This window comes from Ornithorhynchus anatinus, chromosome 2 (genome assembly GCF_004115215.2).
Source record: "Ornithorhynchus anatinus isolate Pmale09 chromosome 2, mOrnAna1.pri.v4, whole genome shotgun sequence".
Classification (NCBI taxonomy): domain Eukaryota; kingdom Metazoa; phylum Chordata; class Mammalia; order Monotremata; family Ornithorhynchidae; genus Ornithorhynchus; species Ornithorhynchus anatinus.
In genome coordinates this window covers 95,073,694-95,095,117 of record NC_041729.1, presented here as the reverse complement: position 1 = coordinate 95,095,117, position 21,424 = coordinate 95,073,694, and the positions used below count along the sequence as shown (strand labels likewise).

Below are 21,424 nucleotides of genomic sequence, written 5' to 3'. Positions count from 1 at the left end.
TGTGGAATGGATTCTGAAGGCTCTGGTTATTTGGTATCTACTCGAATTGGTACAGTGCTTGGCACATAGTAAGCACTTAATAAATACCACATTATTATTTTTATTAACTGATTATTAATAAATTTCCCCAAAATAAGTAGTATACCCTACAAAAATCCAGTTAAACTGGTTAGAGAATATTAAGATTTCCATTTGTCTCTCAGAATTTACTGAAGTGAATTTTCCTTCTTATAAAAGTCTGTTTCATTAAGTAGCAGGGCTATCCGAATCATATTTTCCATTATATTTTTAAATGTTTGTGGGGGTTTTCAAATGGTATTTGTTAAACACTTTCTGTGTGCCAGGTGCTATACTACGCTGTGGGGTGGGTATAGGCTAATGGATGTTTGGATATGGGGGTTTCTACAGGACTCTGTAGAAAAGTCCTGCAAATGTTGGTTTTGGTGTCCAGGGGGAGTATTAAGTGGTAAAGGAAGGCTTTGGCTGTGCTTGAGTGATAGCTTAACTTGAGCAGAAAGATGTCCAAAATTGGCTGGATAAATAAATTAAACATTAAATCTGAAGGGCTTTGAAGATGGGAAGACCTGATGTCTGGCAGGTTTGAGGAGTGGGGAGTGTTCTAGGCCAATAGAACAGCATGAATGAGTGGCCGACAAGATGAGAGCAGGGTAAAGTTAGGAGGTTTTTTGGGAAGCAGCAAAGAATGTGAGCTGGGGAGGTGCGGGGAAAGGAGATCTGATATTTATCAGTCAATCAATTAAACCATCAATGCATTTATTGAGCATTTACTGTGTGCAGAGCACTGTACTAAAATTTTGGGAGACTATAACACGAGTTGGAAGACATTATCCCTGCCCATAAGAAGATTGAAGTTTAGAGCTGGGGAAAGCTGGTTGAGAGCCTGGAAACCAAGGGTAAGAAGTTTTTTGTTTGAGGCAGAGGGAAATGGCCAACCTATGGAAGGTTTTGAGGAAAGAGAAGGAGAATGCTAAGTAATGTTTAGGGACAGTGATCTGGGCAGCTGTAAGGAGAATGGACTGACGGAGAGGGAGGCTAGCAAAGAGGCTGATCAATCAGTCAATCTATCAGTGATATTTATGGAGTGCTTACAGTGTGCAGAGCACTGTATTTTCTTATGGTATTTGTTAAGTACTTACTCTGTGCCAAGCCCTGTTCTAGAGTGGAATAATGGATGTAGCACAGACATGGGAGTCAGAAGGTCATGAGTTCAAATCCTAACTTCTCCACTTGTCTGCTCTGTGACCTGGGCCAAGTCACTTGACTTCTGTGGGCCTCAGTTACCTCATCTGTAATGTCATGATTGAGACCGTGAGCCCCACATGGGGCAGGCACTATGTTCATTCAATCATCTTTATTGAGTGCTTACTGTGTGCAAAGCACTATACTAAGCACTTGGGAGAGTACAGTATAACAACAGACACATGCCTACCCACAGTGAGCTCACAGTCTGGAAGGGGAGATAGACATTAATATAATGTGTCCAACTTGTTTTGCTTGTATTCACCCTAGCACTCAGTACAGTGCCTGGCACATAGTATGTGCTTAGCAAATGTTATTATTATTTTTATCATCAATAATAATAAATGGGGTAAATACCAGATCATCAGGTCCCACATGGGGCTCACAGTTTTGGAAGAGGGAGAACAGTATTGAACCCTCATTTTGCAAGGAACTGAGCCACAGAGAAGTTACTTGCTCAGGTCACATAGCAAGTGGTGGAGCATCAGTTAGAATCCTCTAACTCCCAGGCTTGTGCTCTTTCCACTGGGCCATGCGGCTTCTCAACATAGAATGGATGATAGAAATGGACAGTATGGGCTCTGAAGAAGAATGAAAGGGAATAGAACTGGTGGGATTGTGTGAAAGTGGTATGGGGTGGGTGGGGCAAGATGCAGGTTGACTCTTCCCCCTGTCCCACTGAGTGTTAGTGAGTGGAAGAAAATGAGATATTTTTGGGAGAGAATGGTGGGAGAGACAGGAGGAGAGAGTGACTAGTTAGGAACAGGTCAAGAATGAAGGAGTTGTTTCAGGATGGAACAGAGATCCCACAGGCTGCATTTGTGTAGGGCTGTAGGGAATGGATAGGTGGATGGGAGTGAGCTGAAGGGGTGTGGTGCAAAGGGAGAAGGATTTCAGAGGTGATGGGAAAGGAGGAAATTGATGGAATGATTAGAAGGAGAGGTTTGAGAAGACAAGGTTAGGTTAGAAAGTGTGAAGGGTTTCAGCTTTTTAGACTGGGGTTTCTGTGCTGATTGATTGTAGGATCTTTCAAGTGTATGAGAAGAAACACTTTTAGCCCCTGGCAGCTAGGGACTCTTTGTAGTGGAAATAGCTTGGGTGTAAAATCTCTACCCTCTCCATCTCGGAAATTCCTGCTGCCTTTCTCATACACTCACCCGGCTGCAAATCTGTCCTCTTCCTATACAGAGACCTCCAATCTTTTGATTCTCTCCTACATTCTAAAGTGATCTTGTCCTACTTGGAATCCAGCTCTTAGAACAGTGCCCAGTGCTTAGAAAGGTGCTTGGCATTGATTCATTTGTATTTATTGAGCATTTACTGTGTGCAGAGCACTGTGCTAAGCACTTAGAAAGTACAGTTCGGCAACAAATAGAGACAATCCCTACCCAACAGCGGGCTCACAGTCTAGAAGCACTTAATAATGTTGGTATCTGTTAAGCGCTTACTATGTGCAGAGCACTGTTCTAAGCGCTGGGGGAGATACAGGATAATCAGGTTGTCCCACGTGGGGCTCACAGTCTTAATCCCCATTTTACAGATGAGGTAACTGAGGCACAGAGAAGTGAAGTGACTTGCCCGCAGTCACACAGCTGATAAGTGGCAGAGCCGGGATTTGAACCCATGACCTCTGATTCCCAAGACTGTGCTTTTTCTACTGAGCCACGCTGCCTCTCTTAACAAATATTATTTCAAAAACCAAACAAAAACTACTTTCTCAACTCAGAAATGAGACCTCCAACACTGTCCTCACCCCTGAACTCAACTCCCTCTCTCCCCTGTCCCTTCGTCAAACTTGTACCACTAATCTGCCTATAGTACTCTTTCTCCATTCCTGTGCTTGAGTTGCAGAGTACAGTTTGTGGAAATCTAGACATCTGTCTGACTTTGTCCTTTAAATTCATTATTACCTGTTTCAATTTTGCCCTCTCCTCTGCCTGACAACATTACTTCCTAATTCATTCCCTTTTAATCATTTCCCCCTCCAGCAGTTTGAGACATTTAACTCCCTCCTCAAACCTCCTGTCCCCCTTGCCCCCACCATCTCTTTCCCCTAATGATCTGGTCACACACTTCGTTAACAAAATTGAAAGAGTCAAGTGTGAGCTCCCTCAAGTCTTCCCTGCTCCTTTCCAATCCTTCTCCACCCTCACCAACTCTCCCAATATTCCCTGCAGTATCTCAAGAAGAGATTTCCTGCCTGCCCTCAAAATCTATCCTCTCGACCTCTGCTTCTACTCTCATCACTTTATACCTTATTGAAACACTTGTACCCTCTCTTCTTCTCTTGTCATTTTCAACAGTTCTCTTTCCTATGGCTTCTTCCCCACTGCTTTTGAACATGTTTACCTATTCCCTATTCTAAAAAAAAATCCATTGACCCCATGACTTCCTTCAGTTATCATTCATCTTCCTCTTACCATTCCTCGCCAAACGCCATGAGAGAGTTGTCTACACCCACTGTCTGTGCTTCCTCTCCAAGTCTTTCCTTGATGCCCTTCAGTCTGGTTTCCATCCCCTTCACTCCATGGAAACAGCCCTCTCTAAGGTAACAGAAGACCTTCTTCTCATCAATTCTGATGGCTTATAATTCAGCTGTCTTCAGTATTGTGAATCACCCCGTCTCCTTGAAGCTTCATCTAGCCTAGGCTTCACTGACACTGACCTCTCTTGGTTCTCCTCTGATCTCAGTGACCACTCCTTAGTCTCTTTTGCTGGCTCCTCTTCTACCTCCCACCCTCTGACAGTAGGGACCCCTCAAGGCTCAGCTCTGAGTCCCCTTCTATTCTTCATCTTCACCCAGTCTCTTGGAGAACCCATTAGCTCCCATGGCTTCAACTGCCATCTCTTTGGATGATTCCCAAAGCTACATCAAAAGTCCTGACCTTCTGCAAAAGTCTCAATTTTCCTCCGGTCTTCACGACATCTCTACCTGGATGTCCCACTGACACATCAAACTAAACCTGTCCAAAACAGAAGTCCTTATTTTTCCACTCAAACCCTGTCCTCCCCAACTTTCCCATCACTGTAGACAATATCACTTTCCTCTCTATTTCACAAGCTCATAACCATGGCATTTTCATCAACTCATCTTTTTCATTTAACCCATGTATTCAATCTGTCACCAAATCCTGTTGGTTCTGTCTTCTACCTACATGATATCACAAAAATCTGCCCTTTCCTCTCCATCAAACTGCTATTCTGCTGATCCAAGCACCTGTCCTAACCCACCTTTACTACTTTATCTGCCTCCTTGTTGATTTCTGTACTTCCTGTCTCTCCCCGCTCATCATTTAAAAAAAAATAAATTAATCCATGTCTTCCCTTCCTCAAGAACCTCCAGTAGTTGCCCATCCACCTATGTATCAAACAGAAACCTCTTACCATCAGCTTTAAAGCAGTCACTCAGCTTGCCCCTACGTGACTGATCAACTACAGCCCGGCCTGCACACTCTGTTTCTCTACCACCAGCTTACTCACTGTGCCTTGATCTCATCTATCTTGCTGCAGATCCCTTTCCCATGTCCTCCCCTTAACCTGGTCCTCCCTCGCCTACATCACTCTCCCCACTTTTCAAAGCCTTATTAATTTCATATCTCCTCCAAGAGGCCTTCCCTGATTAAGTCCTCTTTTCCCTAGCTCCCTCTCCCTTCTGTGTTGTTTATGCACTTGGATCTGAGATCTTTAGGCGTTCGATATTCACTCCATCCTCAGACCCACAGCAAATATGTACAAATCTGTAAATTATATATTATGAATTATTTATGTGTATTAATGTCTATAAGCTTGTTGTGGGGAGGGAATGTGTTCACCAGCTCTGTTGTACTATACTCTCCCAAGCACTTAGTAATGTTCTGGACACAGTAAGAAGCGGCATGGCGTAGTGAATAAAGCACGGGCCTAGGAGCCACAAGGTTTTAATCTCTGCCACGTATCTGCTGTGTGACCTTGGTCACTTCTCTGGGCCTCAGTGACGTCATCCATAAAATGGGGATTGAGACTGTAAGCCCTGCATGGGATCGAAACTGTGTCCAACCTAATTTGCCTTGTATCCTCCCCAGTGCTTAGTACAGTACCTGGCACATAGTAAGTGCTTACAAATACCACAATTACTATTATTATTATTATTATTATTAAGTGCCCAGGGAAGTACCATCAACTCTTATTCTGCTCTAGTTGTACTAATAGTCTAGCCATGATATGACAAGTACTGTGTGACTTTTTGGAGAAGAAGCAGCATGTCCTGGTGGAATTAGCACAGGCCTGGTAGTAGGAGGACCTGGGTTCTAATCCTGACTCTGTCACTTGTCTGCTGAATAATCTTGGGCAAGTCACTTAACTTCTCTGGGCTTCAGGTACCTCATCTGTAAAATGGGGATTAAGACTGAGTGCTATGTGGGAGAGGGCTGTGTCCAACCTGATTGTATTGTATCTACTCCAATGCTTAGTACAGTCCCTGGCACATAGTAATTGCTTAACAAATATCATTTTTTTAAAAATGATGGCTCGTCAGAATGTTTTGTTGGAAGAATCAGCAGAATTTAGTAGTTGATTGGAATCAAGATCTGATAGACAGTGACAAGTTGAGGGTGACATTAAGGTGCAGTCACAAGGAGGGTGGTGATGTATCAGTGTATTAATGCATGGAAATGAGAGAGTTGAGAAGGAAGATGAGACGTTAAGTTTTCCAAATGATGGGTTGGGGGTGCTGGTGGGCTACCCAAGTGGAGATGTCCTGGAGGCTAGAGAAGACTTGCAATTAGGTAGAGGAGAAAGGCCAGGACTAAAGAGGTCCATTTGGGAGTTTTCTGCATAGAGGTGGTAGTTGAAGTCAAGGAGACTAATTTCCCAAGAGTGTGAATTTAAAAGGAGAAAAGGAGAGCCAGAACAGTCTTGCACATCTCCCTTGGTTAGGAGAAGATGGGAGGTGGTAATACAATTAGTGAAAGAAATAAAGGGTCATTCATTTATTCATTCATTCAGTCAGTCAGTCTTATTTATTGAGAGCACTTAGTATGTGCAGAGTACTGTACTAAATGCTTGTAATGTACTGTTTGGCAACAGAGACAATCTCTGCCCAACAGTGGGATCACACTCTAGATGGGGGAGACAGACAACAAAACAAGTAGTCAGGCATCAATGGCATCAGTGCCATCAAGATAAATAGAATCATAGATTTATACACATCATTAATAAAAGAGTAATAATATATACAAATATGCACAAGTGCTGTGGAGAAGGGAAGGGGGAAGAGCAGAGGGAGGGAGGGAGAGGGGGGAATGGAGAAGCAGCGTGGCTCAGTGGAAAGAGCACGGGCTTTGGAGTCAGAGGTCATGGGTTCGAATCCTGGCTCGGCCACTTGTCAGCTGTGTGACTGTGGGCAAGTCACTTCACTTCTCTGGGCCTCAGTTACCTCATCTGTAAAATGGGGATGAAGACTGTGAGCCCCACGTGGGACAACCCGATTCCCCTCTGTCTACCCCAGCGCTTAGAACAGTGCTCTGCACATAGTAAGCGCTTAACAAATACCAACATTATGGGGAGGGGAAGATGGACAGCGGGAAAGGGAGGCCTCAGTCTGGGAAGGCTTCCTGGAGGAGGTGAACTCTCAATAGGGCTTTGAAGAGGAGAAGAGAGTTAGTTTGGCGGATGTGAGGAGGGAGGTCATTTCAGGTCAGAGATAGGAGGTGGGCCAGGGGTCGGCAGCAGGACAGGCGAGAATGAGGGACCGTGAGGAGGTTAGTGGCAGAAGGGCGGAGTGTATGGGGTGGGCAGTAGACAGAAGGGAGGTGAGGTAGGAGGGGACAAGGTGATGGAGAGCTCTGAAGCCAAGAGTGAGAAGTTCTTTTTGATGTGAAGGTTGATAGGCAACCACTGGAGGTTTTTGAGGATGGGAGTGACATGCCCAGAGTGGTTCTGTAGAAAGATAATCCGGGCAGCAGAATGAAGAATAGACTGGACAGGGAGAAACAGAAGGATGGGACCTCAGAGAGGAGGCTGATGCAGTAATCCAGTCGGGGTATTAAGAGAGCTTGTACCAGCAAGGTAGCAGTTTGGATGGAGAGGAAAGTGCGGATCTTAGCGATGTTATGAAGTTGAGACCGGCAGGTTTTGGTGATGTATTGGATGTGTGGGGTGAATGAGAGAGCAGAGTCAAGGATGACACCCGTGAGATGGGAAGGAAGGATGTGAGACACCTGTGAGACGGGAAGGATGGTAGTGCCGTCCAATGACACCAAGGTTGCAGGCCTATGAGACGGGAAGTGCTGTCCACAGTGACAGTGAATCAGGAAGGGGGCAGGGTTTGGGAGGGAAGATAAGGAGCTCAGTCTTGGGCATTGAGTTTTAGGTGGTGGGCGGACATCCAGGTAGAGATGTCCTGAAGGAAGAGTAGATGCGAGCCTGGAGGGAGGGGGAGAGAACAGGGGAGGAGATGTAGATTTGGGTGTCATCTGCATAGAGATGATAGCTGAAGTCCTACCAAGAAGTAGGAGGAAAAATAGGTGAGCAAAACCAACCTCTGATAGCATTTGAAGGAGAAGAGGGTGGTCAATTGTTAAAGGGCAGCAGAGTGATCAAGGAGGATTAGGTCAAAGTAAACTTGACCTGGATTTGGCTTTGAGGAGGTTGTTGGTCTGTAATTTTATTTATATTGATGTCTGTTACTTGTTTGATGCCCGTCTTCCCCCCCTAGACTGTGAGTTCGTTGTGGGCAGGGATTGTCTCACTTTATTGCTGTATTGTACTTTCCCAAGCGCTTAGTACAGTGCTCTTCCCACAGTAAGTGCTCAATAATTGATTGAATGAATGACTGAATGAGTGGTGATCTTGGGGAGAACAGTCTCAGAAGAATGAAGGAGGTGAAAAACACTTGTGGGTCCAGCGGAGAGTTGGTAGAGAAGTTGAAGGCAAGGGGTTCCTATAACCATTTTTCTTTAAAGTGTTTCGACAGAAAAAGGAGTTAAACGAGCCCATAGCTGGAAGAGATAATGGGCTTCCAAGAAAGCTTTTTTAGGCTAGGGAAAAAGATCATTTTGGAAGGCAGTCATAGGTAGAGTAGGAGAATGAATGCTTGGAAAAGGGGGCAGGTTTAATCTGTTTCTTGTCACACTTTTCTACCCCCCCCCATCTTTTTTTTTGGCTTGTTAGAATGGCTTGATCAATGTTCGTTAGCATTCAGACTCTGGAGAATCAGCTTTTGAAACTTTGTGTGCTTGGCACATAGACACTGGATTTTAAAGGGATTTTTCCATCAGTAAGAATTGTCTTCTATACCACAAACTACAGTGGACCATATAATCTCTCAACATATAAAAGGTGAATTTCTTCTCTGCTTTGCATTTTGCAACTCACAATGAAATCAAAACACAGAGATAAGATCACTGCCTAATCTTCTGGTTTACAAAGCCACTTTCAGTCACATAAGGCAATCCAATTTGTAACCTCAATTACACACCTAGTGAGCAAGTTTACAGTGCTAAAAATAAGTGCTGTCTTTCCAGAATTCGAAGACCAAAGGTGAAAATTCTAATAGGATTGTAGAAACCTCAGTCCATTTAAGCTACTTTCAGAGAACCTTAATTGCATGTTAGAGGGGGAAAAAGCCAAACCTTAAAAGGTAGCAGACTTTTTTGCACTCCGGGGGATGCTCTGCTTCAGTAGACAGTTGTTTAAGTGAACACTCTCACTTCATTCAGATGTGCACCCTACAATAGTAGCAAAGAGAGTATTTATTAAACGTGGACATTTTGGGTTCTTATAGGAGAAGACTTCAAAGATTATTTGGCATACAAGCGTGGCATCGAGATGAACGTCATGTACCTTCACTTTTATAATAAAGAACTATGGAAATAGAACATTTCTCTGTGTGAAGTAGTTTCCCATCATAAATTTTCCCTTTTTTCCCCCTCTTTAATTTATTAGCCCACTGCCTCAGATATACACCTGTCTTCAGTATCTTTAATATTTTGTAATTTCTAAGGACAGATTAAAAAAACCCCTATTCCATTTCCATAATATTGAAGTAAAGGAATATCCAAATGCCTTCCCTGACTAAGCCCTCCTCTCCTCTTCTCCCACTCCCTTCTGTGCCACTTTTACTTGATCCTTCATTCATCCTCCCTCCCATCCCCAAAGCACACATGTATATACCTGTAATTTATTTATCTATTTATATTAATATCTTTCTCCCCTTCTAGCCTATGAGCTTATTGTGGGCAGGAATGTGTTTGTTGGTTGTTGTATTGTACTCTCCCAAGTGCTTAGTACAGTGTTTTGCATACAGTAAGTGCTTAATAAATATGATTTAATGAATGAATGAATGCCTGTCCCTAGTTAAGAACTTGTATTGAAGACAGCCCTAAAATCTGGTTCTACATTACCTGTGGGTTTCTCAGTCGTTTTGTGACTCCTGGTCACTGTCTTCTAAACATAGCCTCCTTGGTACTTTCCATGCTTATCTTCATTCTGAGAATCAATCAGTCAGTCGTATTTTTAGACTGGTTTATTTATAGAAGCAGTGTTCCTTATTAGAAGGAGCGCAGACTCGGGAGTTAGAGAACATGGGTTCCAATCCCAGCTGCTCCACTTGTCGGCTGTGTGACCTTGGGCAAGTCACTTAACTTCTGTTCCTCAGTTACCTCATTACCTCATCTCTAAAATGGGGATTGAAAGTGTGAGCCCCACATGGGACAACCTGTTTATCCTGTATCTACCCCAGCGCTTAGAACAGTGCTTGACACATAGAATGCGTTTAACAAATACCATTATTATTATTATTTATTGAGTGTTCACTGTATGCAGAACATTTTATTAAGTGCTTGGGAGAGTACAGTACAATAGAGTTGGGAGGCATTGTCTTTGCCCACAAAAACTTACAGCGTCTTTCCACAACTTCACTCAGCCTAATAGAATATGATTTATTCCAGAATTTGATTATAGATAAAAATCTTTATTTTGATATTAGTTGTGGATTAAATGTACAGGAAATCAGGCCCCACTGTCTACTCCCTCATTTGCCATTCTCCGTCATTATAATTTATCATCCAAAAATGTTTGCTAGAGTCTGTGGTACAATCCTAGGAGGTACTCCTAGAAACTGATGCCCATAAAGTAAATATCAAATGCACTATTTGAAAATTGCCTTTTGAAAGTTTTCTGCTTTTGTGCTTCTCCTAAATACTTTACTATATTTATTGGATGGGCATTTTGGATTAAGGAAAAGCAAGAAGACAGTAAAGAGGAAAGAGAGAAGGAAGGGGTTGGAGGAGCAAGGGGATATGGTTGGAGTGGTGAATGCATGAGTATAGGAGGCAGAGAAATAAAGGTAAGAAAGGAGAAAGGAAGGAGGAAAGTGAACAAAAATTATCCCCTTGGAATGCCCCAAGAGAGTCATAGCAACAGAACTCAGTGAGAAGTTACATTAATGGGACACTCATGTGAATCTAGCCCTGGGTTGAGGAGAGGAGTGGGTGGGGAGGATGAAGAGAAATGGAGAAGAAATAATAAGGATGATAGTTATGATAATCATAGCATTTGATAATTGTCAATCATGTGCCAAGGAGTGTGCTAAGTTCTGAGGTGATACAATCAGACCAGACACAGTCCCTGTCCCATGTGGAACTCACAGTCCAAGTTAGTCGATAGTATTTATTAAGTATTTACTTTGTGTGGAGAACTCAGAAAGTGTTTGGGAGAATCTACTACAATAAAGTTGGTAATAATAATAATAATAATAATGTTGGTATTTGTTAAGCGCTTACTATGTGCAGAGCACTGTTCTAAGCGCTGGGGTAGGTAGAGGGTAATCAGGTTGCCCCACGTGAGGCTCACGGTCTTAATCCCCATTTTACAGATGAGGTAACTGAGGCACAGAGAAGTGAAGTGACTTGCCCACAGTCACACAGCTGACAAGTGGCAGAGCTGGGAGTCGAACCCATGACCTATGACTCCGAAGCCCAGGCTCTTTCCACTGAGCCATAGGGTGATATATCTTTATCACCCTATTTATTTTGTTTATTTTGTTTGAGATGTACATCACCCTGATTCTCTTTAGTTGCCATTGTTTTTATGAGATGTTCTTCCCCTTGACTCTATTGCCATTGTTCTTGTCTGCCTTTCTCCCCCGATTAGATTGTAAGCCTGTCAAAGGGCAGGGACTGTCTCTATCTGTTGCCGACTTGTACATTCCAAGCGCTTAGTACAGTGCTCTGCACATAGTAAGCGCTCAATAAATACTATTGAATGAATGAATGAATACCCAGGTCTCCCAGCTCACAGTTCTGTGCCCCTTCCACTAGGTCATAGTTCTGCTTTAAGCCTTCTTTAAGTTTTCTACACCTGCTGCCACTCTTTCCTTTCCTCTGGTTCTGCCTTTGACCCCCACCCCCCTCCAGTCTGGCCCCCTTTACTCCATGGAAACTGCCTTCTCTTAGGTCACCAATGACCTGCTGCTAGCCATATCCATTCATTCATTCATTCAGTCATATTTATTGAGCACTTACTCTGTGCAGAGAACTGTACTAAGCGCTTGGGAAGTACAGTTCAGCAACAGAGATAATCCCTGCCCACAATGGGCTCACAGTCTAGAAGGGGGCAGACAGACATCAAAACAAGTAAACAGGCATCAGTAGCATCCACAGCCTCTACTCCATCCTCAACCTCTCATGCTATCTTCGAAATTATGGACCACCCCCTTCTCCTGGAAACATTATCTGACTCCGATTTCACTGATGCAGTCTTCCTCTGGTTCTCCTCCTATCCCTCTTGTCTCTCCTCCTCTTTTTCAGGCTCCTCCTCTGCCTCCCTCCTTCTAACAGTGGGGAGTCCTTCAGAACTGAGCTCCCTCCATCTACACCCCCTCCCTTGGAAAACTCATCCACTCCCATAGCTTTAGCTACCATCTCTTGTGTGGGTGATTCCCAAATCTACCTTTCCAGTCCTGACCTTTCACTTTCTCCGCAATCTTGCATGTTTTCCTCCCTTAAGGGCATCTTTACCTGGTTATCCCGCCGGCACCTCAAATTTAGCCGACACCTCAAATTTAACATGTGCAAAATAAAATTCCTCATCTTCCCACCCAAACCCTGTCCTCCCCCATTTTTCCCAGCACTGTAGACAACACCTGTATACTCCCTGATTCGTAAGCCCGTACCCTTGGTATTATCCACTGTTCATGTCTATCATTCAACCCGTATTTCAGTCTGCCACCATATCCTGTTGGCTTCACAGCATCGCTAACATCTGTCCTTTCTTCTTCATCCAAACTGCTTCTGCTGCTACTTCTACTGCTACACTGATCTAAAAACTTATATCCTTTCTGGACTATTGCATCTGTCTCTTCACTGACCTCCCTGCCTTCTGTCTGCCCCAACTCCATTCCTTACTTCACTCTACTGCCTGATTCACTTTTCTAAAAAAGAATATGCAAACCATGTTTCCCAACTCCCGAAGGCCAGATTGACGTGTATCTATCCCAGCAAATTAGTGCTTGGCGCAGAGTAAGTACTTCTCAAAAAATCCATAAAAATACCATAAAAAAGAACCTCTAGTAATTGCCCATCTACCTTTGCTTCCAGCAGAAATTGCTTACCTACTTAACTTGTTGAGAAGCAGTGTGGCTCAGTTGCAAGAGCATGGGCTTGGGAGTCAAAGGTCTTGGGTTCGAATCCTGGCTCTGCCACTTGTCAGCTGTGTGACTGTGGGCAAGTCACTTCACTTCTCTGTGCCTCAGTGACTCCAAATGTCAAATGGGGATTAAGACTGTGAGCCTCACATAGGACAACCTGATGATCCTGTATCTACCCCAGCGCTTAGAACAGTGCTCTGCACATAGTAAGCGCTTAACAAATACCAACATTATTATTTCCTACTACAACCCAGCCCTCACACTTTGCTCCTCTAATGCCAAACTACTCACTGTACCTCGATCTCTTATATCTCGCCTCTGACCACTTGCCCATGTCCTCATATTGACCTGGAACTCCCTCGTCTTTCATATCCAACAGACATCACTCTCCCCACCTTCAAAGCCTCATTAAAATCACATCTCTTCCCAAAGGCCTTCCCTGGATAAGGCCTCTTTTCCTTTACTTCCACTTCCTTCTGCATTGTCCACATTTCTGGATCTGTTCAATTTAAACACCTGATATTCAGTCCCCTCTCAGCCTCACATCACCTAAGTGTGTGGCTCAATGGAAAGAGCACGGGCTTGGGAGTCAGAGGTCATGCGTTTGAATCTCGGGTCTGCCACTTGTCAGCTGTGTGACTGTGGGCAAGTCACTTCTCTGTGCCTCAGTTACCTCATCTGTAGAATGGGGCTTAAAACTCTGAGCCCCACCTGGGACAACCTGATCACCCTGTATCTACTCCAGCTTTTAGAACAGTGCTCGGCACATAGTAAGCGCTTAAATGCCAACGTTATTATTATATCTGTAATTTATTTTACTGTTTGTCTCCCCCTCTAAACTATAAACCCCATATGGGCAGGGAACATGTCTACCATCTCTATTATATTAAACTCTCCAAAGTGATTAGTTCAGTATTCTGCACACAGTAAATATAATTAATTGATTGGTTGAACAACCTCGAACTTCATTTCAGTCTATAGTCTCCTCTACAGGTCCAGAGTTCAACAGGTGCCGGTGTTTATGAGTCCATTATTGCCCATTTGGTATGTTGCTAGCTGTAACAGAAAGTTTTAGTAAAAGTTCCAACTCTGGGAAGCCAATTTTGGGAACCTATTGGGAAATCAATAGGATGTATTTCTTTAATGTATTTTCCATCCCTGGACACTAGATGGGGCTCAAAGAATTTCTTTAGCTTTTCTCGCTCTGTGAGTTGATTCCACCGGCAGAAGTTGAGGGTCCTTTGCTAAAGCTTACTGATAGCATAGTCTTTTTGTTGCACTCCCGAATCCACCTTGCCTGGCAGCATTGTTTAAATGGAGCCTTAAACCTGCCCAAAGCAGCAGTGGATTCCCGTTAGGTGACTCTGGTCATTTCCCACTTTGGTGGCTCACGGTGAAATCCTGTAAATTTACTACGTGGCACACAAATGGGGGTTTGGTTATTGTGAGCCAGAGGTCTTATTTAGAAATCTCCACTTGTGCATATTAATTAAAATTTAGACTGTGTGGAAAAGAAATAGACAGAACCTCATCTGTAAAATGGGGATTAAGACTGTGAGCCCCATGTGGGACAACCTGATTACCCTGTATCTACCCCAGCACTTAGAACGGTGCTCTGCATATAGTAAGTGCTTAACAATACCAACATTATTATTATTATTACATTACACAACTGAAATGAACCACTTAAGGGGTCATTAAAATAGAACAACCCAATTTTTGTTGTGAAACAGCACCAAAAATGCATACAGTTCGGAAGGAAGCTGTTTATAACCAGATATATAGGAGAGGTTAAGATTCTTTTGTGATAGAACACATTTTACTTTGTAATCGTTGTTGTTTATCAGAAAAGTACTCCAGTGTTATTTATTGAAGAAAAAAATTCATACAGGACAATTGTCATATGCTCCATAGAGTGAATGTTTTTTGCATTTCAGTAGGAACAATGTATTTGACATTTTGAAATTCAAGGTATCTGTTCAGAGGTAATGTTTCTAGAGAAGACCTTTTTCTTACAATGCTGATTTGTATTTCAAGGTAGAGAAGCAGCGTGTTCTAATGGATAGATAGATAGGCCTGGGAGTCAGAAAGACTTGGGTTCTGGTCCTGGCTCTGCCACTTATCTTCTGGGTGACCTTGGGAAAGTCACTTAACTTCTCTTTTCCTTGGTTACCTCATCTGAAAAAGGGAATTAAGACTGTGAGCCCCACATGGAACATGGACTTTGTCCAACTTGATTACCTTATATCTACCTCAGGGCTTAATACAATGCCTGGCACATAGTGCTTAACAAATACCACCAACAAAAAAAAAAAGCTATCAGAAATGCTGAGAAAGAACTTGCTCACTCTTGTGTGCAGTTTCTCTCTCTCGTGTATGTATATATATGGATATGTGTATGTGTGTATCTGTCTTTAAGTATTAAGCTTACCAGGTGTTCTAGGCGAACTGTTATTATAGTAAAATAGTGTCACTTGAAAAGGTCCTTTAGAGTCAGTTGTTGGGATTAGCAAATGTTTCTTTTTATTTTTACTATATGTATTTCTATAGGTAGATAATGAGATCTGAGTTATTGTGGTTATCTTATGGTAAAATCGCATCATCTCTAAGATTGGAGAAATAAGGTAGGGATAGCATAAAGGAAAGAATGGGGATTTTTCACTTGATTCATTTCTTAGGGAAAATCGGATTTACCCAATCTCAACATGAACATGGCCAGAGTTGCTAACCCTCAATTTCTTGAAAAGTAATTTGGAATTCCCCTTACTACAATTTTTTACAGTGTTGATACATTTCTCTGCTGTGGAGGGTATGATCAGGTAGGTTCCTCCCAGGACCGCATCTCCCTGTCTTGGTGATGCTTGCCATGTTGACGCTGGAAGAGACCAGTTGAAATTTCCTGGGAACCTTTCCTCTCCCTCATCAGGAAGCCACAGGATGGGCTGGGACTGGAGTCATTGATGGCACATGATTTATTGACATGAAACAAGGGATGCCTGCTGTGTAGCATCCCAAAGTATTGACAATTTTTTTTTAATAGTGGGCTTTTTACCCCCCTCAATTCTACTTTATATGCTCAGTCTGCTGCTCAGAATGTCTGGTGCAGAAATAACCTTAGAGATAGTCAGAAATAGATTTCATTTCACGGATACGCTTACTTGCTGGCACAGTTATTTTGAATGGAATTAGCTAAAGAATGTGTCTGGTTGGGGAAAGGAGGAATAGGGCAAGAGTTGGTGTAGTTACAAGTCTACTTGATATTTAACCATGTTGAAATTCAAAAACAATCATTCATTTCACAAAGAGGAATGGCATTCAGGATTTGTCAGAACCCCTGGGAGACTAAAAGACCCAGAAATTCCACCCAGTGTCTTTCAGGTTAAAATGTTCTCCCAGTTTGTGGCAATAAATTAACTGACCTCTGAACTGTTCTGTAAATCTGCATGAGGCTGGAAATTCATCCTAATCATTGGGCATCTCTTTTTCCTTTCTCAGGTGTGAGGCTGCTAGTCCACACATTCACCCAGTTGGATGGTGTAAAGAACACCGCAGAACCCTCATCACCCCACCAGGTGAGTGCTCTTTGAGCTTGAGATCTTTTGGAGTTGCTCAAAGTGGAATACCCATGTGGCCTTGGGATGAGTTGGTTAGTCAGTCAGTCATATTTTTTGAGTGCTTACTGTGTGCAGAGCACGTGGGAGAATATAGGATAGCAATAAACAGACACATTTCCTGTCTTCAACGAGTTTACAGTCTAGAAGACTCTGACATCATAGGCATCAAAGATTGTTCATATATCCTAGCTGAAACTTATTCCTGTTTATTTTAATGGGTTGAATGACTGAAGAACTGAGTTATCCAAATCCTTAATTGGACACCTGAGACATGGTGAGTTTCAATGAAGCGAGTCCAGCCTAGTGGGCTTGGCCCAGGGAGTCAGAGGACCTAGATTCTAATCCCAGTTCTGCCACTTGTCTGCTGGGTGACTTTGGGCAAGACACTTAATTTCTCAGTGCCTCAGTTTCCTCATCTGAGTAATGGGGATTCAGTATCTGTTCTCCCTCTGACAAACTGTGAGTCCCATGTGGGTCCTAATTATGTATGTATGCATGTACCCCAGCACTCAGTACAGTGTCTGACTTATAGTAAGCAATTAACAAATACCGTTATTGCTATCTTCATTATCATTGTCATCATCGGGGGGCAGGGTCGCACAGCTTTTGAAATACCGTGAATCATACACATTTGACAAAATCTCAAAAGCAAGACAAGTTTCTCATCATTTGCATAAATTTGATCTTTTCCATAGAGCAGAATATTTAAGAGAGGTGAGAAGAGGAATCTTGGGAGGGATAAAGAGAGAAATGAGAGTCACATTAATGGAAATCAAGTCAAGCCTAGTGAATAGACTTTTATTCTTACTCTTTTTTATGGTATTTATTAAGAGCTTACTGTATGCCAGGCTCTATACTAAGTGCTGAGGTGGACCCCTGAAAATGGATTGGATACAGTCCGTGTCCCACATAGGGTTCACAGTCTTAATCCCCAATTTAAAGATGAGGCAACTGAGGCACAGAGAAGTTAGGTGACTTGCCCAAGGTAACACAGCAGACAGGTGTCAGAGCTGGGATTAGAACCCAGGTCATCTGGCTGCTGGGCTCAGGCTCTCTCCACTCGACCACACTGCTACTCAGGCCTCTAACTGCTGTTCCCCTTCTTTTCAGTCAGTCAGTAGCATTTATTGAGTGCCACCTTTATGCAGATCACTGTAAGTGCTTGGGGGAGTCCAAGCCCTCAAGAACTTTTCAATCTGGAGGAGGAAATAAACACTTAAATTACATATGGAGGAAGAAGCAGAGTGTAAAGATATGTAAATACATGCAGTGGGGAGGTGTGAATATATAAGTGAAAAGTTGGTGTTGAAGTGATAATTGGGGGAATATAACCTGGAGAAAAACAAATTTAATCAAGGAAGGCTTCCTGGAGGAGATATGATTTCAGAAGGGCTTTGAAGATACTAAGAGCTGACAGATTTTAAAAGATAAGGAAAAACGTGAGCAATGGTCAGTGCTGGGGATGATGAGGCACAGTGAGTTGGCTAGGTGGAGAGGAACAAAGTGTGCAAACTGGGATGTACTGGGAGAATGAGTGGATAAATTGGAAGGTTGAGTATTTACGGGTAGAAGAGCCAAATAGGACCACAGAGCAAAACCCTGGGCACTTGTTAGAGCAGCCCTCCATTGCAGTTAGGTGGAGATGGTATCCTCTGTCATGTGGGGCCAACAAATTCACACCAATCAGTGTTATTTATTGAGCACTTACTATGTGCAGAGCACAGTACTAAGCGCTTGGGAGAGTACAATGCAATATCCTACTAAACTGTCCTCCTCCTGGTACCCATCTATCATGGTTTTGAAATCCAAACTAAAAATAGATGATGAGAAGCTAATTAATCTTTTGGCAAAATGTGATTAATTCTTGGTACCAAGTCAACAAAAATGTGAGTTACACATGAATTAGAGGCCTTTTGCATGAGTCAATCAATCATATGTATTGAGTGTTTACTGTGTGCAGAGCACTGTAATAAGTGCTTGGGAGAGTACAGTATAACAGAGTTGGTAGACATGTTCCCTGCCCACAACCAGCTTACAGTCCAGAGGGGGAGACAGACATTAATATAAAATGGGTAGTGTAAACACACATTATAAGACCGCTGACTGCACTGATTATTCACCCATGCCCTTGGTACTGCAGCGTTTCATCATTTTCTTCAAAATTATTGAGTCCTACTCTATGTAGGGTATTGTACTATATTGGATGTCTGCTAGGTGCCAACTCTGTACTGAGCATCTGCTATAAGAAGAATACTGTAATAGGCTTTTGAAGCCATATAATAGAAGTAAAAGGCATAGTTCCTGCTTCAAGGTGCTTAAAATTTAGTGGGTTTTAAAGGTTAAAAATGGCATCCAACCTCCTGGGAACAGTATATTCAGGACTGGCAGAGAACCAAAGGACCATCTGGTAGCTTTGCTCTCCTCCATTAATGAAAAAAACTAAAATTCCAAAGGAAGATAAAATGTAAAATTGTGTTCTGGCTGTGATTTGAACCCACAGGTTGAGAAATGGAAAAGTAAAGGTTCTGAAAACATGTATTCACCCACATTGTGTTACCTAGAAATGGAAAACCTAGAAAAGCGTTGAGTATGTTGGATCCATCCAAATTATAGAGCACAGGTCTATCTAGAAACATGATCTACAGCAGGTTATTACAAGCCTATGTTTTTGACAAATATAACAAAGTATCAGATAGATGCAATTTACTGTTAAATTATTGCTACTTAGTTTTCAAGATCCGGGTTGTGGTGTTTCTTTCGGAAACACGAACACTAAAATCTGGTTACTTTTTCCAAGTAAGGTTATTTTTTTAAAGGTCGGATGCCTGTAGGATAATATTTTTTTCCTGTCAGTGATGATAATAATTTTAAGTACAGACTAAATTTAGAAAGAACTGGCAGCTTTCTTGAATCACTTCATGATAATGATCAGAAAATATTCGTTTCTCGGCTAGTCAAACTAGGAAATGCTGTATGTTGGCTTATTAGGACCAAAACTGAAATTGTAATGTTTGGACTGTAAGCTCCCTGTGGGCAGGGAATGTGTCTGTTTATTGTTATAGTTTACTCTCCCATGCACTTAATACACTGCTCTGCACACAGTAAGCATTCAGTAAATACGATTGATTAACTGACTAGCCATGACTGCCTAGGACCATTGTGTTTTCTGAAGAAAATGCTTTAGTGGAAGAATCCAGGATGGGGCCAACTCTGTGCAAGGGACCTACTCAGTGCTGAGTGCAGTCATGTGCTACAGGGGATTGTTGTACCAGATATGTATTTTGAGGCCACCTTGCCTGGTCATTGTCGTCGCCTTCCTCAACTCTATTGATTTGAACAGCTATTATATGCCACATACCATTCTTGGTATTTGAGAACATATAATAATTCACAATAATAATTGTGGTACTTGTTAAGCACTTACTATGTGCCAAAAACTGTTCTAAGCGCTGGGCTAGATACAAGTGAATCAGGTTGGACATAGTCCCTATCTTGCATGGGGCTCACAGTCTAAGTAGCAGAGAGAACAGGAGAACTGAGGCATGGAGAAGTTGGGCTTTTAGGGCTGTAAGAGCCTTGAGGACAGGGAATATGCTATTTCTCTTGTTTATCAAGCACATAGTGCATCACAATTGTAGAATGTTCTATAAATACTGTTAGTACTAAGGCACAGGGTGTGGTGGAGCTGAGTGGGGAGGAAATTCCTGGCCTGGAGTAGTGCAGGATTATTGGGTCAGGGATAAGCAAGTTTTAGAGGAATCCAGTTAGGGTGTTAGGTTGGGCATTCTGCTCTCAGATTGCCCTGGAATCTGATGATTACATTTCAGCTTGCTAAATGTGGCTCAGAGCAGCCTCTAGAGTTCTAGTGAAACCCCCAAACTGCACCAGTCCAACTCCCCTAGCCTGAGATATGACAAAAAATAGGATAAAGTTGACACAACAAAAAATTTGCAAATTCCTCAAGTAGCTAGCTATATGTTGTTTGTGCCATTAAAAGAGAAGGAATCTGTGACCCTGCCTTTCCCGTACCACCTCAGGGAGCTTAAGAAATCAATTAATCAATCGATGGTATGTATTGAGTGCTTACTGTATGCAAAGCACAGTGTTAAGTGCTTGGGAGAATACAGTACAACTGAGTTGGTGGACACATTTCCCGTCCACACGGAGCTTGCAGTCTAGAAGGGGAGATAGATGTTAATATAAATAAATAATGGATATATATATACACAAGGGCTGTGGAAATGTGAAGTAGTTGAGTCCAAATTTCCAGTGCAGATATTCTGTCAGAACATGACTGTTTTAGAGCCTGATATGGATACAATACATGGGAAGAAAGGGGGACAGTGTCTTAACACAGCCATGGGTGAGTTATATCGTGATTCATTTTATAGGAATGTTTGTTTTAGAGGCTTGGTTCAAGCAGACTCTAAAACTCACTCTGCAGCACTATCAGTGGCTCAGTAGCATTTCAGGGAGAAACCAATTAATATTATTAATAATAATAATTGTGGTATTTGTTAAGCACTTAATATGAGCCAAGCTAGGCGCTGGGGTGGATTCAAGCAAATAGGGTTGGACACAGTCCCTGTCCCACATGGGGCTCACAGTATTAATCCCCACTTTACAGATGAGTGAAGTGAGGCATAGAGAAGTGTACTGGCTCACAGCAGAGAAGGGGTGGAGCCAGTATTAGAGTCTTCTGACTCCCAGACCTGGGCTCTTTCCACTGTGTCATGCTGCTTTCCAATTGTATTGTTGTTACCATTATTAATTGTTTTATTTTTCTCTCTGTGTCTTTTAGATTACCCAAATGCCAAGCATTTTTCCTGGGACAAATATTTAGAAGAAACTAGTTCCCTACCTGCTCCTGCAAGGGCTTTTAAAGTGGTGAGCTACTACACTTTAAACTTTATTTGTATTAGTG

The 21,424-nt window shown here is 42.5% G+C and overlaps 1 protein-coding gene across 2 annotated transcripts in view; it reads left to right on the top strand.

Moving 5' to 3' along the window:
- Positions 1-21,424, top strand: part of L3MBTL3 (L3MBTL histone methyl-lysine binding protein 3) — a 147,251-nt gene that overhangs the window by 73,680 nt on the left and 52,147 nt on the right. For both annotated transcript variants that reach the window (XM_029057559.2, XM_029057561.2), the window contains exons 12-13: positions 16,382-16,458; positions 21,302-21,387. In XM_029057559.2, coding sequence (XP_028913392.1) covers positions 16,382-16,458; positions 21,302-21,387 — 163 coding nt within the window. The remainder of the gene's footprint in view (positions 1-16,381; positions 16,459-21,301; positions 21,388-21,424) is intronic.